Source organism: Drosophila pseudoobscura, chromosome 3, assembly GCF_009870125.1.
Source record: "Drosophila pseudoobscura strain MV-25-SWS-2005 chromosome 3, UCI_Dpse_MV25, whole genome shotgun sequence".
Taxonomy (NCBI): Eukaryota; Metazoa; Arthropoda; class Insecta; order Diptera; family Drosophilidae; genus Drosophila; species Drosophila pseudoobscura.
Window position 1 is genome coordinate 2,615,774 of NC_046680.1, and position 19,829 is coordinate 2,635,602.

Consider the following 19,829-nt stretch of genomic DNA (forward strand, 5'->3'; position numbering starts at 1 on the left):
TTATGACCGGGGATCTGTGTTGGTGTCGTTGGCTATGTCCCTAATAACCGCCTTATATTCGCGCTGCGTGAAGAGTCGTGGTGTATATGAAGCTTTTTGCTGCCATTACCATTGATCATTGTAGTTGTAGTTGGTTGTTTTAACCCCATCCACATGTTCGAGAAGGGCTTTGTGAGAACTCTTTCCAACCCGATTGGACCACCACCATCCTTCGCCGTTGTAGTTGGTTTCTCCCGTTCAGCCCAAGCCAAGCCAATGCCCGTGTGATCATTGCCTTGAGTCTGACAAGGATCTTTACCAATGCCTTCCATTGTTCCATTGTAAACTAACGAGCACTAAAGCAAACAAAACTGTACAAGTATCCGGGTCATTCCTTCGATCAAAGAATGGTTTAAAATAACGAGCGAGTTTGATTTTAGTGGTTTATATTTATTAAAGTCGAGATTTGAGATAAGGTCAGTCTGGTGGTGTGTCACCGATTAAAAATTGACTTTGAAATTTTTGTAGGGTCTACATATAATATTGGATGTGTATGAATTCCATTCATACATACATACATGTAGTTTTAGAGTAAACCTGATTTTCACATAGCTCCTCTCTCTCATTGCATACACATACATACATATGTGTATTTCTTGCACACCTATTTCATATACATGCATATGTTTCTATATACATTTGTGAATGTTAGTAAAGTTGTGGATTTTATCATAAACTTGCTTAGTTGATTTCGAATTTTCGTTGCGGACAGTCGTTAAATCATACATACACACATATATATCGGAGCGAATAGGAAAATATTGACATAATTATGCATTAGAAAATATAATTGAATGTATGTACATAAATGCACATATGTATGTATGTATACTTTGTGATTCCGTTTGCAAAACAATGCAATGCTCGTACCGATTTAAGTATTAGTCATAAACATTGACAGGTTAAAACTTCTTACATTTGTCTTTTTAAACTGGAGATTTTTAACATACAGATGTGATTGTTAACGTGTATGCATACATGCTATGTTCACATTTATTTCTTTGCAACATAATAAAATTAAATAATGTGAAATTGTAATATCAACTTATATACATACATACATAAATATACAAATACGAAATAACTTTTATGTACATTGTACATCTTTTTATGGATATGTGTTAAGCTGTGTAGGCATTTAAACAAAACATGTTTTCAATTCGTATCAAATCTTAATAGTTGTCTCTTTGATTAACTATGTATGTATGTATGTATCTTTTCCAATATCTTCAATCTTATGTAAAAATTGTAATCTTTGAGTGTAGTAATGTTTGGCGAGTTGGCGCACCTCGTACACTTTTTGAATACTAGATGACTTTTGGATACTGTTTGTGATAATTGGACAAATTCTACATTTTAGATATCTTTCAGATGCATCTATCTATCTATCTATTATTTTGTTGCTTGGTCAACAAAATGAAATAAAATCAGTAGAACAACAATAGGTAATTTGTGCTATGTACATATGTATGTATCTAAGAAAATATACATTCATATGCAATATACGTGCATACAATGTTGAACTTGTTTTTAAAATTTGCAAACAAAAAACAAATGACCGAGCAGCAAAACTACTCAATACTAAATTAAATATGAGTTTACTCAATCTCAGTACCAAGAAGGTTACTTTGAAAAGATTAACAAGTTAATATTAATTATAATTTTATTTATTAGTATACTTGTGACACCTTTAATAGGTTGTATAAATAGTAAAATTTTTAAAATATAGAGTAATAATATATTTATATGAAATTGTAAATTGTATCTAAACCAATTTAAAACTTTACTTTAATCACTCTAGTGAATTCGGCATACCTTTCATTTTTGAGCGAAAGTACTATTATTAAGAACATAATGAACAGTAACACTTCGCTGGATAATACATCTGATCAGGACTATTCTGAATTTCTCAACGAGTATTTACTGCAAGCCAATTCCCCTAGCAACGAACCTGAAGTGAATTACGAGGGTGTGTATGTTTTGAATATAAGATATTTACATATTACTTCGAATTCCATCGTCTTTTTTCATAGATGGTGAAATGGAGGCAGAATGGCTGGTTTCTGCCGGATACCCCGAATTGACGAAGCCATTTGAACAAGTAAGTTTACTATACCTGTTGAGCTACTGAGCTTCTCCAGCAGAATAGCGCACTCAAAGCGGGTGCTGAAGTTGACATGGCCAGATCAGCAGGGCTTTCTGAAATTGAGACTAGATAATTCGAGTTTCCTGCTCTCCACCCGATTGGCTCTAAATTGATATGAACAAGGGTCCTGCACGAGGTCCAGGGCGATGTTCAGATGTAGGTCCAACTAAGAGAGGACTGTTTAGCTCGTTCGGAAGAGCTCTGTAGGGGCTCCATGATGTTTGAAGGCAAGTTGTAATGTTTAGATGAAATCGATCGATGCTACTTTCCAACGTTGAATAGGATTCCTCGTCCTCTGCTCCATCAAGCACAATCGGCAAAATTGACACGAATATCTTATTTGTACACAGCTATGATTTGCCAAGTGTGATTCACAGGAGTTCCCAATCTCGTCGTAGTCGAACTGCTTGAGCTCGTTTTTCACGGTTTTAAAAGTGCCGTGCAGCTCATCGATTTGCTTGAGCCTTACAACGAGCATGAAGTGGTCAAATACAGCAGAGCTCTCCAATATAACTTCAAACTGTTTCATTATTGCCAATTGTGCCAGTGCTTACCACTTCAGGAAAGGCACCCTGTTTCCAGTTTCGGTCACTGCTCCGTTGTTTCTCGCATCCATATCGGTAACGCTTTCGACACGTTTCCAGCTTGAGATGACCGAAAAGAGGAAGACTTGCAGTAAACACAGCAAAAACCGTAAGCAGTTGCTCTTGCACAAAGAACAAAAATTTGTTAACGATCAAAATTTTATGTTTTTTTTTACAATCAGTTTATATTTTAACACGTCGGGGTCACCAAATGTTGAGCTACTGAGCTTCTTCAGCAGCGTAGTTTGCGATATATTTAATGATAAGTCGATAGTTTCTTGGTGTTATATGGTATATTTTGGTGTGCGGATGCGATAGCGAGATTAAGCGACGAGTAAGTTTATCAATTCAAGACGGGGTCGGATTGAAGGTTGGTTCAAGACTTTGTCAGATTAAAGAAGTGAGTGCTAGATCAAGACTAAAATCAAAGGCAGGCGGCCGAAAGAGCGAAAGATTGAGGGAGATATAGAAAGGGCAAAAGAAACAAAGAAAGACGCGAGAGATATGCATACATATATATATATATATATGTTACAGTGTGGCACAGTGGGCAGTGCAAAGAATAAACAATAACAGGGATTTACTTTACTTCTGCACCACTGGCTATAATCTATGGATTATTTTCAAGCCATTTCAAGCTATAATATTAAAGGGATATATAAAATCGAGTGGTTTCTTGCGAGTAAGTATATATATATATATATATATATATATATATATATATTATATATATATATATTATATTATATATATTATTATATATATTATATATTTTATATATATATATATATATATATATATATATTACACCATTAATATAGGCCAGACAAAAGAAACATAATGTAGTTTAGTGGTATAAGAGTCAGAAAATTCCTTATACCATCTTTTGATAAAACCAATGCCTCCTTTGGCTTTATTTGAAATAGTGAATAATATATGCAAATACAATGCCCAAATCATTAAATTTGTACAGGCGTTCCAAGGGAATGCTATTAATTGGGATGTCAAAAAGGTAAGGCTTGCTGTTATGGAAGATCATAACATAATCAGCCAGGCTCCGTTTTTTACGTTCACAAAAGTTTTCCGATTTACTTTTGAATACACATATTTAAATTGCAAAAGGAAAAAAATAGATGACTTATTGATGCATTAACATAAACTTCACACCTATATCAGGGTAAATTAACTTTTGCTTTCTTTATAAATCACTTTATTTTAACCCAACCTCAAATTTGGCTCGGAAAAAATTGGCCAGGGCAACAACAACAACACCTTAAAACGAAACGGTTTGGCTGAAAACGTAATCCGCAAAAGTAAGTGAGAAACGGAACCTGCCTGAATATTTGGAAATTTGAATAGAAAGAACGTTAATTTAACACCAAATACTGAGAGCGTCGAGATCCGATTAAAGAAATAACGAGGACACGGAATCACTATAAGAAAAACATAGCTTGACATCGTCAGCATACATTAGGTCTCGGACTGAGCTAAAACTTGGGGAAGATCATTGATAAACAGCTTAAATGAAAAGGAACCAAGATGGCTACCATGTAACTATTGTAGCACAGAGTATTAAAAGAGAACACTTCGATTTTGAATACTTAATAGTACCCATGCTATGGTAAATGCCATTTATCTGACCCAACGATAAATCGGACAGAAAATCGACGAAATTCTGCTGCACGGATGGGAACATCAGAGTCATCAGGAGGATACCAAGAGACTTACTATATCGATTTAAGTTTAATAATAATAAATAATAAAGACAATTTCTTAAGCTATCAGTGGACAAAACCGTTTAAATTTGGTTTTAATGAGCATTTTGCAAATATAATTGGATTTATTTTATATTATCAATGACAGAAGTAGCACAGAGCTTTTTTTAATTCAGAAAAAAAAATTGTATATTTATGTGTTTTTATACCCGATACTCAAAATGAGAATAGGGGTATATTGGATTTGTGGTAAAAGTAACGTCCAGAAGGTAACGTTTGCGACCCCATAAAGTATATATATTCTTAATCAGCATCAATAGCCGAGTCGATTGAGCCATGTCTGTTTGTCCGTCCGTCCCTATCAGCGCCTAGTGCTCAAAGACTATAGAGCTAGAGCAACGAAATTTTTTATTCAGAGTTCCGTGATATGTCACTGTTACAAGTATATTTCAACACTTCGCCCCGCACACTTCCGCCCCCACAAAGGACTAAAATCTGTGTCATCCACCATTTTAAAGATACGAGAAAACCAAAAACGCAGAGTCGTAGAGAATGACATCTTCTAAACTGCAGAATCTGAAAAAGATCGTATTATTATTACACGTTAGACACGTTTTCTGTCTCTCCCGCACGCACACATTGTCGGTTAATGTTCCCATACTGACTATGTATCGGGTATAAATATAGAGTTGCGGTCGCCGCTCGCAGCTTTTAATGGTGGTTTTTTCTATAAAATATTATTTTTTTACAAATTTGTTTATTAAACTCTTAAGTAAAATTAAAACGTTGAAAAAGCCTTCGGCTTTGGGAATATCTCAGTTCGGCTCTGGGAGCTCGAATGTTCTGCTCTGTGAGGACCAGACGCTCTCGTCGACTCTCCTTGGACTTAAGTCATGAGGCAGTCCTGCATACGTATTTTTACACCTTTTAGGTATGCATTCAGCGTATTATTCTTATTCTGTCGGTAGCAAAAGAACATTTTATTTTTTTTTTTACCTTACCTACTACAGGTCTTTTTAAAGACCTGTTTCCACTAAATGACAAATATTCTATATGTACGTCCCTTACATCTCTCTCTTTTTTTTCTTACCAACGAAGTACTCGTATCTTTATAATTGTGGATTTCACTGATGTTCGCGTCTTGATGAAGGGTGGGGCGTTTGCAAAATTTGAAACAATATTGACTCGGTGACTTTGGGATAATATGGCACACAGAAGCACATAAAATCTAGCCACTCAAGCTCCTTAGTTTATTAAAGATGTGTTATTAGACAAATAAGTGCTATTGATGCAGATCAAGAATACTAAATATAAGATTATGGCACAATATTAAGTGCCCCCATGCCTCTTTAAAATTTAATTTAAGTCAAGTTTAAACCACATAAATGTAAAAAAATAATAAATTATATGTTCTAAGTCTCTCTTTAATAACACTGCTCAACACGACATTGACACTCAAACAAACTTTTTTTTTTATAGATTTGTGACTTTTAAAATAGATTAAAATGTTTTTTTTCAACGATTAGTTTATCCATATCCACCTTATTCGTTTATTTATAGATTTTTACAAACCATACTTTAAACGACGCCCAATTAATGCACCTATACAATAAGTACACAAGGGATCCATTTATTTCGACTTTTCCCGAGTTTTCAAAGTCAAAATTTTGGTCGGGGTTTTAAATTTTGTTAAATAGTGTAATATATTTATCTTTTATTTACACAAAGGGACTGGAGCTACGCACTACGGAACTTGAGCATGTACTCGCTACACTTTCAAAACCACATGCTGACGTCATTAAACAACGCGTTCGGGCTTTGAATCAAACAGTACGCGGACGCACAAAAAATCGATCTAAACGAAAGCCTGATATTCGTGATGTATTTCGCGATTTTGATGTAAATATAATTTAAAAGTTTGTCAAAATTAGTTTATGTAACTTTGTACAATTTTAAAATATGAAAAGGAGTCTAGTACGGGCACACGCTCTAGAAGTGCAACTCCAGACTCACTGGATTCCATACAAGGCGAGGAGGTTTGGGGAAACGCATCTATGTAAGTTAAATAATGGAATCTTTTTACATTCAGTTCTGTTGACATTTTTTTTAGCCCAAGCTTTGTAAGTGTTTTTGAAAACAACGGTGGCAACGAAATTGTTCAACCATATGTGGCAAAACACTTAAAGCAGAAGTTGAGACGAACACCAAGTGCGCCGCTTAAAAGTTCTACATCTACTGATATATTCCGTGGATCACACGTACGCTGTGACATACCTATGCATTCGGCGGACGGCGTTGAGTTACTTGGTTATTCGCGGATTGGCACTATTCACTTACCAAGAAATCGATCCGGTTCGGATCCATCTTGCTCGGTTGGGTAAGTTGTTGTAAAAGAATTCAATTGGTATCACTTATTCCTTAAACTTATTAGGCGCTCTCGAGGACATCTACTTCGGGACTCGCAAAGTGAAAACACATCTTCCGGAGATTCTAGCGACGAGTGCACCTTGATAACGAATACCTCCTCAAAGAAAATTATTGACCAGGTGCATGTGAAATCTCTCAGTGTTCAAAATTCTCCGCTTTCGCGGGAAGGTCTAAGCTTCGAAAGTATTTGTCGCGATACCTCTAGTCCAGATGGGGAAGAATCATTAGATAGTTATGATGTTGATTTAAAATGTTGCTCAGATATCGATTCGATAAGTGAGACCGATCTTAAACGCCTTCAACCTATTTTTTGGTTAGAGTTGGCCACAATATTCGATCGCAACCAGGTGTCCTTAGATAAACGAAAGCCATTTAAACGTCGTCGTAAAGAGGAGGGTAGTCTATTTGGAGTATCCTTGAACGCTCTTATACGTCGTGATCAGCAAGTCACCGGCAAGGATTCGACATTAGTTCCACTGTTTTTAGAAAATTTGCTCGACGAACTTATAAGGCGGGGCGCCAGGGAAGAGGGTATACTACGAATAGCTGGGCACAAAAATAAGGTGATTCCGGAAATTCTATATACGTTATATAAGTAATATTTACACATACCATCTATTACAGACTGAAATACTTTACAACGAATTGGAATCAAGCTTTTATCAAAAGCCAGGAAAACTTTCCCAACTTCTTGTTACTGCTACAGTTCATGAACTCAGCGCTCTTCTTAAACGTTGGCTGCGAGAGCTTCCTCAGCCGTTGCTTACCAATGAGTTGATTCAGCTATTTTATCAATGTCACAAACTTCCGTCGATGGATCAAAAGAGAGCCTTATCGATTGTTTGCCAGCTCCTACCACACGAAAACCGCAACACCCTGCGTTCGCTCCTACGCTTTTTAAATTATATAACTGAACTTAAAGATATAAACAAAATGAATCTACATAACGTGTCCACGATTATTGCTCCATCTTTCTTTCCGCCACGATTTATACATCCGACAAATAAAAATAGTATTGAAGAGCAAGTGAAAATGGCAGCACAGTGTAGTCGATTGACTAACGTTTTAATATTGCGTGCGGAGAAACTGTTTCAGGTAGCAAATACCCTAATTATGGAATCCAAGTGCAAGAAGGCGCGATTGGTACGATTTTTTCGTTAGTTTTAAATGTTGAACTAATTTAATTATTTACTCGCAGGGAAAAAAAGGAATATCTCGGCGAGTAAAACCGGTTATGTCATTAAAACATTCAATGAAACCAAACCCGTTACTTATGGAGAACCACATTAAAGACGATTGCGGTAACAACACAGTTGATTAACAAGTTCTTGGCGAAAGGTCTCGCACTCCAAATCATCTAGATCGTTTTGTTGTCTAAGATAGAAATATCTGATTTTAATGGGTGCGTTGAATGCATTTAATTCGATGTATGTATTTAAGTTTTTTATTTAAATAAGTTGCACAAAAATGTTATTAAGCTTTAAATACAATTAAAAACGGTTAACAACATTATAAAGGAGACTATCCTGATTTCTCACAAAAAAAGTTTTATATGACAGTCACTTGTACCCTAAAAGTCAGAACTGCAATAAAAAATGTAAATTGTTATGTTTCTGTGACATTTTATTTATATAATTAATTTTCCGAGAGCGACCAATCTGTGTTTCTGCTAGGTATTTCTTTCGGTTTATTTTTTTTTTATATCGCATTGGAAAAGTGTATTGTACGAATTCCTGATACTCTAAGGACAAAGAAGGAAACAACAAACACACAAAGACGTAATATGAAATGACAACAATTACGAATACAGATACACCTCGTACAACAGCGACACAGATACAGAATCTGTCCGACCGCAACTCTACTATTATACCCGATACTTAGTCAGTATGGCTCTCCCCCGGCAGACGACGCGAACACTGAGCGCCAAAAAGTGTGTGCGAGAGAGACATTAGCCTGAACGTGTCTTCGCGCGCTGCGCAGCCACTGCAAATTGATTTGTTCCTTTTGGCTATAAAAATGATCCGATCTGATCCAGATTCGGCAAACTGGCAGATATGGTAATTTTCTATGATTGTGCGTTTTTAATTTTCTCGAATTTTCAATTCGGATGCCGCAGGGCGAAATGTCGAAATACACATGTAACAATGAGATCTAACAGAAGTGTGGATACCACATTTTGTTTCTCTAGCCTTAATAGGCTGAGATCTGTGGATGTCACACATTTTCGTCCTTTACGGGGCGAAATTTTAAAGTATACCTTTGCAGGTTCGATATCACAGGATCATGGATACCAAAATTGGTTACTCTAGCTCTTATAGTCTCTGAGATCTAGGCGCTCACTTTTTGTAATAGGCAAAGCCGACCATGAAACGTGTGTTAGAAAGAGACAGAGCGAAAGAACGAAATTGTTTTCATCTTTCTAGCTATAATAATTATACGATCTGTTTCAGCCTCTGCAGTCCAGAAGATATAGTCATTCTCTACGATTTTGCGTTTTCGGTTTTCTCGTATCTTTGTGGATTGTGGCTGACACAGACTTTCGTCCTTTGTGGGGGCGGAAGTGGGCGGGGCGAAGTTTTGAAATACACTTGTAACAGTGACATATCACAGAAGTATGGATATAAAATCTGTTGCTCTTACTCTTATAGTCTATGAGCACTAGGGGCTGATAGGGACGGACAGACAGACAGGGCTCAATCGACTCGGCTATTGATGCTGATCAAGAATATATATACTTTGTGGGGTCGGAAAAGCTTCCTTCCGGGCTTCCCCGGCTCCCCTGTCATGGGGGGCTGGGACCTGAATCTTCATCTCAACCTATCCCGCATTCCCAGAGAGATTACTATGCATTCTTATTAGATCCGGTTTCACTTCGACAGGAGCCGTACACTGGAGTTTTCGGTTTTTTCATATCATCCAAATCGTTGTTGCCACAGATTTTTGTCCTATGTGGGAGTGCTGGAGAATTGAAACAATTTAGAAATACACTTACTTACAATACTCTGCGCACTAAATTTGGTTGCTCTTATAGTCTCTGAGAAAAAGGCGACAAACAATACAGACTCGTATGTTGATGCTGATCAAGAATAAATGCGCATACTAGTAGATAAGCCGCAAACCATTTTCGTTGCTCCGAATGATGTCCCTTCAAAGCATGTATTGAATGTGATTACGATGAGCGTGGAATGACGGGAAGCGTTTGACCTACCATTTAAATTATCAATATTCGGCCAGGCTTCGTTTTTGACTTTCACAAAAGGTTTCCGATTTACTTCTGAAATCACGTAATTTCTGCCGTCGTGCAAGCAATTGAGAAAATAAAAGTCATCTTACTGCAGCAGCTTAAAACGAAAACGAAAGGTTTTGGCTTAAAACGTAATCCGCAAAAGTAAGTGAAAAACGGCGTCTGCCTGATATATGACAAAACGAGAATTAGGGTAGAGGCAGTGTGCCGGTTGTGGGCACCATTTTGCTTTTGCCTCATAACTTTTGACCAGACCTCGTATACATATAATGGTTGACCCTTTCAGGGTGTCAAAAAAAACATTTATTTACGGATACATTCTGAAAACAGTCGGATCAAATCTGTTTTTGCTTAACTCGCTCTTTACACTTTTCATTTATTACTCTTATTCAATGAGCATTTTGTTGCGAGCGAACGATAAAAGTGACTTTTGTCTATGTATAAGTTGTTGTGAGCGTGGAACTTATGGCAACAATCACTTGCCTATGTTAATGAAAAAGCTGCTCTCTAAGTTCGGAAAATATTAACTATTTATTAACGGTTTAGCTAAACTCTGATTAATAAATTATATTTATATATATATATAGTGACATATCCATAATTCCCCACCTCCCATACACATTATGTTTATGTACAATTCATCCACCCCATCCACACAAGTAACAGGACCCCACTCAAGAATCAATAACTGTTTCTTTCCATACTCCAAGCTAGGGCCCCCCATAAGATAAACAATGGACCCCATTTTTTCATCAACATTAGAATCACGCCACTCTCGAGAAATCGATTCTTTAGAATCACGCCACTCATGAGGACCAATCAAAGCTAGACATAAAACCAAGGAGTATCACATTCCTAGCTCCGTCATGTAATGCAACACCGATCGCCAGCAGTGGATGCCTTTCATCAAATCCGACGCATCCCCAAATATCGATCCAGGCACGTACGCCACCGACACGAAGATGCAGCCGAGGAAAGCAACGCCCGAAGCCAGAGTCGGGAGTTCCAAGAGAAGGGCTCATGGAAACTAGCCAGTAGCAGAGAGATCAGTTCCGTTTGAGCAAAGACTATACAATACCAAGATGTTGCATGAGGAACAAATTCTTTTTCAATTTTCGTTTGACGCTTCATGGTACGGGCGCGCGGGGCTATTACTTCAATTCTCTTTTACGCTACCTTCGCCTCCGAAATGCTACTCGGCTTCGTCAATGCCTCGGTCAGCGTCGAGTCGGTGTGTCTCGAGAGAAAGAATACAAAAACAAAATATGAATCGTCTGCGTGCCGAAACCGTAGGTCAGCGTGGTCGCTGATGTCTTTGGCGCGGCACAGTGGGGACTCAGCCGAAATAGTAAAAAAATTGTATGAGTGCTGTATTGTATTCTAATAGCGAATTTTCCAATCGAATTTTCCCACTGTGCCGCTCCAAAGACATCGGCGATCCGCGACCACCGCTTCGACGGTGCTGAGGCTCGAGAGTCCAGAATTGCCGAACAGACGAAACCGATGGGCAGCAGGGTCGCGGTAGAGACGAAGTACAGGCGAAAAGGGAATTGAAACCCCGCGCGCTCCCTCCTGCCTTTTGGGTTCTAATGTTAGGACCCGCCATAGAACAGCTTTTTGGTCGCTCATGTAACATCTTGGTATTTTATAGTCTTTGGTTTGAGACAAGCAGACCCAAAGTCAAGTCGGGGAATTCATTTTAATCTTGTGACATAAAGATATTTAAGTTTGTAAAATAAAAGTCTTTTTTAAAAACTTAAAATCGAGTTGCGGATAACTGGCGCAGTCGGTAGGATTTCGTTTAAAATTAACACCTATATTTCGGTAATGGTCAGCTTGTGTAATTTCTAATTACTGTGATCACGTAATCCCGGAATCGTTAATAAAATTGTGAAATCCGCCAAAGAACCTGTGTTACGAGCACATACGATTTGCAAAACTAAAATTAAGTGAACTGAAGTAAGCGGAGATAGTGATCCACCAAGAACAGTGAAACACTAAATACAAAATCAAAAAACTTACAAGTGAACCAAAATAAAGATCAAAACTACTGAAAACAAAACAAAACCCAATCAACACCAACAACATGGCGTTACCACCACTATCATTGAGCGAAATCCACTTGAACCAGGCACTGCTGTCGATCCGACAAATACCTGCCTATGACGGTTCATCTGGACAGCTAAGCTCATTTATCAAACGAATCGAATATGTATGCGGATTATATCCAACTGAAGATCTTCGCCAACAAAGGATTCTATTTGGAGCGACCGAGATCCAACTGTCAGGAGAGGCACAACGCATATCGCAAATGATACAATACAACACGTGGCTCGAACTTAAGACGGCGCTGATCAACCAGTTCAAAAATCACACACCATATGAAGAACTCTTACGACAACTATACACCACCAGATTCAACGGCAGTCTTCGTAAGCTTATAGAAGAATTAGAGATAAAAGCATTATTAATAAACAATAAGCTAAACTTAGAAAACATACCAGAAAATAATGTCATTTATAAAAACGCTTTGAACAACACAATTAAAGATGTCATTACTCGAAAACTTCCTGACAGAATGTTCATGACCTTAGCAAGAAAAGATATTACCACATTGTCTAATCTTAAGAAGGCAGCACAAGAAGAAGGATTGTATGAAGCTAGTACAACAGATTCAGGTACAAATAAAGATCAATCGAAATCGTCTCAATCAAATCGAAAGAATGTGGAAAACTATTATCCAAATTATAATACTACTTACTATCACAATCAAACTCAGAGTTCATCTGGAACAGGTCAGACTAATCGAACAAATCAAAATCAAAATTCCCAAAATCCTGGATTATACAATGAGTTCAAAAATTCCTTGAATCAAGGTAGGGCTCAGAATCCATTCAATCAGCAAATATCTCAAAACCAAGCTAGTGGGAGTGGACCCAACCAACCTACTAAAAGAGGGAGGGAGAGCCAGAGTGGCCAAACGAAGATGGACGTAAATTTTCATCAAGCCGCCTCGGAAGAAACTGAGGAGGACCCTATATAAACATTACCATTAATAAAGAATATTAAGGTGTATCGCTGACTCGGGATCATCGATCAACATCATGAAAGAAAATTATACAGATTCCGAGATAAAAGACGATAACCTTACGGTCCATACCATCAATGGACTTGTCCGTTTAACTAAGAGAATAATGAGGAATGCGAAAAAACATGTCCGTCCGAACAAAAGTTCTACATACATAACTTTTCCGAAAATTATGATATTTTATTAGGAAGAGAATATTTGATGGCAAGTAAAGCCGGCATCGATTACAGAAATGACACTGTAACACTAGGAGCTAGGTCGTACCCAATCATTCAGAGTGGAGAAGCTATTGAAGCCGGCAAGACCGCACAGAAGTGCACTGATCCCTCTACAAAAGAAGAGAAGATCGCACCTAAGTTCCTTGACCCATCTCCAGAGGGAGATCAATACTTCGCTTCCGCTCTAGACAGTGAATTAAGGGAATGTAATCAATTAAGATTGGAACACTTAAACGACGAAGAGAGGGAAGAGTTAAAGAAGGTCTCATATGAGTTTAAGGATGTGCAGTACAGAGAAGGTGACAATTTGACTTTCACAAGTACAATCAAGCACCAGATCAAAACTCAACATGAAGACCCGGTCTACAGACGACCATACAAATATGCCCAGATACATGATCAGGAGGTAAGCCAGCAAATCAAAGATATGATCAGGCAGGGAATAATTCGAAAGTCGAATTCTCCTTACTGCTCGCCCATATCTATGATTCCGAAGAAGATAGATGCTTCAGGAAAGCAAAAATATCGAATGGTAGTAGACTATAGAAGTCTAAATGAAATAACAGTTAAGGATAAATTCCCAACTCCAAGAATGCATGAAATCCTAGACAAACTAGGTAAATGTCAGTATTTTACGACAATCGATTTAGCAAAAGGTTTCCATCAAATACCCATGGAACCTAGCTCAATCCCCAAAACTGCGTTCTCCACTAAGCATGGACATTACGAGTTCACTCGTATGCCCTTTGGGCTAACCACTGCCCCAGCTACCTTCCAAAGATGTATGAACAATCTGCTAGAAGAGTTAATCTTCAAAGATTGCTTTGTATACTTAGATGACATCATTATATTTCCCACTTCATTGGAAGAACACTTGTTGTCATTCAGGAGAGTATTTGGAAAGTTGAGAGACGCCAACTTGAAGCTACAAATGGACAAATGTGAATTCATGAAAAAGGAAACTGAATTCCTAGGTCATGTAGTCACTACCAAAGGAATAGTACCAAATCCAAATGAACATGAAATAAACTATTCAGCCATCGAAAAGGAATTATTAGCGATCGTATGGGCAACCAAGTATTTCCGTTCATACCTGTTCGGTAGAACATTCGAGATACAAAGCGATTATAAACCCTTGATTTGGTTGAACAACCTCAAGGAGCCAAATATGAAATTACAAAGGTGGAAAATAAAACTACCAGGCAAAGAAAATCATGAAGCTGATGCCTTATCAAGGGTAAAGATTAATGAAAATCTCCTTGGAGAAGCTTCCAATAGCGTTGGTGCAACTGTACATAGCGCACAGGAAGACAATCTAAATCACATTGCTATCACGGAAATACCAATTAACTATTACAATCGGCAAATTGAGCTAATAAAAGGCAATGAAGATAAGGTAGAAAAAATTCGTTATTTTCACAAGCTAATCATCAAGGTCACGTATAAGGAAATGACTTACACCTTAGCGAAGGATATAATAAAGGAATATCTATGCACCAAAAAGAGCGCATTATATTTCCATAACGAAATAGATTTTCCTCCATTCCAAAAAGCCTATTTATAAATAATTAATTCTAACAATATAACCAAAGCTATTAAATCAAGCACGAAACTCATAGATATTCAGAATTACGCTGAATTTAAAGAAACCATATTAAAGAATCATAAAGGCTTACTCCATCCAGGGATAGAGAAAACCGTCAATTGGTTTAGGGGAAAATACTATTACCCGGATTATCAAAAACTAATCCAAAACATCATAAACGAATGTCCTACTTGTAATATTGCCAAAACAGAGCATAGAAATAAAAAGTTGGCATTCGAAACTACACCGGAAATACTGAACATCAGAGAGAAATACGTCATGGATTTCTATATGGTTGGTAACCAACAGTTCCTATCATGTATTGACGTATACTCGAAGTTTGCCACTCTTGTAGAAGTAAAAAGTCGTGACTGGTTAGAAGCAAAAAGAGCCATCATGAAAGATTTTAACGAAATGGGCAAACCAATTGAAATCAAAGTCGATAAAGATTCAGCTTTTATGTGCACAGCATTGCAAGCATGGCTGAATGCGGAAAACGTCAAAATAGAGATCACTTCCAGCAAAAATGGAATATCTGGCGTGGAAAGATTTCATAAAACAGTAAATGAAAAATTAAGAATAATATCTAGCGAGGATAACACAGAAGATAGATTCACGAAGTTTGAATTAATTCGTTATACTTATAATCATAAAACCAAACATAATACCACAAATAGGACACCAGCTGATATGTTCATTTATGCAGGCTCACCTGATTATGACACCCAACTAAATAAAGTGAATAAAATCACTCAATTAAATAAAAACCGCATAGAGTATGAAGTAGATACCCGCTATAAACTATCACCTTTAGTTAAGTCTAAGGTAACAAATCCTTTCAAAAGGACGTGCGAAATTAGACAGGTAGACGAAAAACATTATGAAGAAAAGAATAGGGGTAGGAAAATAACTCATTATAAATCAAAATTCAAGAAAAAGAAGAAATCTAATACAATCAAATATTATAATTCCAGAGAAACCGAGGAAGTTAATGGAATCAACAAATAGAAATTTTGATATTCAATATACAACATTTCACAGAATATATCGAAGATATAGAACTAGGTATGCAATTAACTAGGCTCGGTATATTTAATCCAAAATTATTAAAAAAAGACTACCTGGAACAAATAAATTCTGAGAAAATACTAAATATTAAAACCTCCACATGGCTAAAATCCGATACCAACGAAATTCTAATAATTTCCAAGATTCCCAAAGACATTACAAAAGTACCAATCTATAAAATCGTTCCGTATCCAGACGAATTAACATGTTAACATGCTATTAACAGATATGACATACGACAAGTACTACATAAAAAATGAAGAAGTATTTGTTAAAGAAACTAGATTGAAAACCAATGACAATTGTATAAAGGGAATTTTAATGCAAACTCCCACTAAATGTCCATATTCCAAAACTTTTCAAAACTTTCAAATAAACTTTATTGAACCCAATATACTAATCACATGGAATCTTCCAAAAACAACGCTAAACCAGAATTGTGTAAACCAAGAAATCATAGCGGAAGGAAATACCATTATAAAAATCTACAACTGTTCAATCCAATTAAATGAATTTACAATATCAAACACAATGTTAGATTTTGCCCAGAATGTTTATGTCAACAACAACATAACTAAAATAAAACCACTGTCGTATGTCCAAACTAATGAAATAATTATGCAATACACCAAATATAGTAACCTATTACAAATAAGTCTACTAATTTCATTTGTCATAATTATATTAGTACTACTAAGTTATGTAGCTGTTAAATTTAAGAAAACTTCTAAAAGAGTCACGGTTAAATGTATTAATACTATAATAGAAGCAAAAGAGGAACCAACCTCAGCCACCGCACTTGACACCCCGTCACTATACCCGAGGGTAATCGCCTAGGGACAGGCTAATAACAAACGTTGGGGGAGTTACATATCCATAATTCCCCACATCCCATCCACACAAGTAACAGGACCCCACTCAAGAATCAATAACTGTTTCTTTCCATACTCCAAGCTCGGGCCCCCCATAATATAAACAATGGACCCCATTGTTTCATCAACATTAGAATCACGCCACTCTCGAGAAATCGATTCTTTAGAATCACGCCACTCATGAGGTCCAATCAAAGCTAGACATAAAACCAAGGAGTATCACATTCCTAGCTCCGTCATGTAATGCAACACCGATCGCCAGCAGTGGATGCCTTTCATCAAATCCGACGCATCCCCAAATATCGATCCAGGCACGTACGCCACCGACACGAAGATGCAGCCGAGGAAAGCAACGCCCGAAGCCAGAGTCGGGAGTTCCAAGAGAAGGGCTCATGGAAACTAGCCAGCAGCAGAGAGATCAGTTCCGTTTGAGCAAAGACTATACAATACCAAGATGTTGCATGAGGAACAAATTCTTTTTCAATTTTCGTTTGACGCTTCATGGTACGGGCGCGCGGGGCTATTACTTCAATTCTCTTTTACGCTACCTTCGCCTCCGAAATGCTACTCGGCTTCGTCAATGCCTCGGTCAGCGTCGAGTCGGTGTGTCTCGAGAGAAAGAATACAAAAACAAAATATGAATCGTCTGTGTGCCGAAACCGTAGGGCAGCGTGGTCGCTGATGTCTTTGGCGCGGCACAGTGGGGACTCAGCCGAATTAGTAAAAAAATTGTATGAGTGCTTTAGATAAATTCTAATAGCGAATTTTCCAATCGAATTTTCCCACTGTGCCGCTCCAAAGACATCGGCGATCCGCGACCACCGCTTCGACGGTGCTGAGGCTCGAGAGTCCAGAATTGCCGAACAGACGAAACCGATGGGCAGCAGGGTCGCGGTAGAGACGAAGTACAGGCGAAAAGGGAATTGAAACCCCGCGCGCTCCCTCCTGCCTTTTGGGTTCTAATGTTAGGACCCGCCATAGAACAGCTTTTTGGTCGCTCATGTAACATCTTGGTATTTTATAGTCTTTGGTTTGAGACAAGCAGACCCAAAGTCAAGTCGGGGAATTCATTTTAATCTTGTGACATAAAGATATTTAAGTTTGTAAAATAAAAGTCTTTTTTAAAAACTTAAAATCGAGTTGCGGATAACTGGCGCAGTCGGTAGGATTTCGTTTAAAATTAACACCTATATTTCGGTAATGGTCAGCTTGTGTAATTTCTAATTACTGTGATCACGTAATCCCGGAATCGTTAATAAAATTGTGAAATCCGCCAAAGAACCTGTGTTACGAGCACATACGATTTGCAAAACTAAAATTAAGTGAACTGAAGTAAGCGGAGATAGTGATCCACCAAGAACAGTGAAACACTAAATACAAAATCAAAAAACTTACAAGTGAACCAAAATAAAGATCAAAACTACTGAAAACAAAACAAAACCCAATCAACACCAACAACATGGCGTTACCACCACTATCATTGAGCGAAATCCACTTGAACCAGGCACTGCTGTCGATCCGACAAATACCTGCCTATGACGGTTCATCTGGACAGCTAAGCTCATTTATCAAACGAATCGAATATGTATGCGGATTATATCCAACTGAAGATCTTCGCCAACAAAGGATTCTATTTGGAGCGACCGAGATCCAACTGTCAGGAGAGGCACAACGCATATCGCAAATGATACAATACAACACGTGGCTCGAACTTAAGACGGCGCTGATCAACCAGTTCAAAAATCACACACCATATGAAGAACTCTTACGACAACTATACACCACCAGATTCAACGGCAGTCTTCGTAAGCTTATAGAAGAATTAGAGATAAAAGCATTATTAATAAACAATAAGCTAAACTTAGAAAACATACCAGAAAATAATGTCATTTATAAAAACGCTTTGAACAACACAATTAAAGATGTCATTACTCGAAAACTTCCTGACAGAATGTTCATGACCTTAGCAAGAAAAGATATTACCACATTGTCTAATCTTAAGAAGGCAGCACAAGAAGAAGGATTGTATGAAGCTAGTACAACAGATTCAGGTACAAATAAAGATCAATCGAAATCGTCTCAATCAAATCGAAAGAATGTTGAAAACTATTATCCAAATTATAATACTACTAACTATCACAATCAAACTCAGAGTTCATCTGGAACAGGTCAGACTAATCGAACAAATCAAAATCAAAATTCCCAAAATCCTGGATTATACAATGAGTTCAAAAATTCCTTGAATCAAGGTAGGGCTCAGAATCCATTCAATCAGCAAATATCTCAAAACCAAGCTAGTGGGAGTGGACCCAACCAACCTACTAAAAGAGGGAGGGAGAGCCAGAGTGGCCAAACGAAGATGGACGTAAATTTTCATCAAGCCGCCTCGGAAGAAACTGAGGAGGACCCTATATAAACATTACCATTAATAAAGAATATTAAGGTGTATCGCTGACTCGGGATCATCGATCAACATCATGAAAGAAAATTATACAGATTCCGAGATAAAAGACGATAACCTTACGGTCCATACCATCAATGGACTTGTCCGTTTAACTAAGAGAATAATGAGGAATGCGAAAAAAACATGTCCGTCCGAACAAAAGTTCTACATAAATAACTTTTCCGAAAATTATGATATTTTATTAGGAAGAGAATACTTGATGGCAAGTAAAGCCGGCATCGATTACAGAAATGACACTGTAACACTAGGAGCTAGGTCGTACCCAATCATTCAGAGTGGAGAAGCTATTGAAGCCGGCAAGACCGCACAGAAGTGCACTGATCCCTCTACAAAAGAAGAGAAGATCGCACCTAAGTTCCTTGACCCATCTCCAGAG

The 19,829-nt window shown here is 37.5% G+C and overlaps 1 protein-coding gene across 3 annotated transcripts; it reads left to right on the forward strand.

Annotated features, from left to right (window-relative positions):
* Window positions 1-692: 692 nt before the first annotated feature.
* On the forward strand, window positions 693-8,427 carry conu (Rho GTPase-activating protein conundrum). Of its 3 annotated transcripts, none has more exons than XM_033377783.1 (9): window positions 693-835; window positions 1,841-2,008; window positions 2,073-2,140; window positions 6,213-6,383; window positions 6,452-6,540; window positions 6,595-6,861; window positions 6,916-7,474; window positions 7,536-8,054; window positions 8,110-8,427. In XM_033377783.1, exons 2-9 carry the CDS (start codon window positions 1,894-1,896, stop codon window positions 8,230-8,232), a joined length of 1,911 nt encoding a protein of 636 aa, XP_033233674.1. In that variant the 5' UTR covers window positions 693-835; window positions 1,841-1,893; the 3' UTR covers window positions 8,233-8,427. The 3 variants fall into 3 exon arrangements, with proteins under 3 accessions (XP_033233674.1, XP_033233675.1, XP_033233677.1); XM_033377784.1 differs by lacking the exon at window positions 693-835 and adding an exon at window positions 923-940; XM_033377786.1 differs by lacking the exon at window positions 693-835 and adding an exon at window positions 1,469-1,484.
* The last annotated feature ends 11,402 nt before the right edge of the window (window positions 8,428-19,829 follow it).

What these genes read in the sequence shown, in the direction of transcription:
- conu (XM_033377783.1), top strand. Translation starts at nt 1,894, where the DNA reads ATGAACAGTAACACTTCGCTGGATAATACATCTGATCAGGACTATTCT. An exon ending in GTTTGGGGAAACGCATCTAT is followed by an intron (nt 6,541 to 6,594) that starts GTAAGTTAAATA and finishes CATTTTTTTTAG; the next exon opens with CCCAAGCTTTGTAAGTGTTT. An exon ending in GATCCATCTTGCTCGGTTGG is followed by an intron (nt 6,862 to 6,915) that starts GTAAGTTGTTGT and finishes TAAACTTATTAG; the next exon opens with GCGCTCTCGAGGACATCTAC.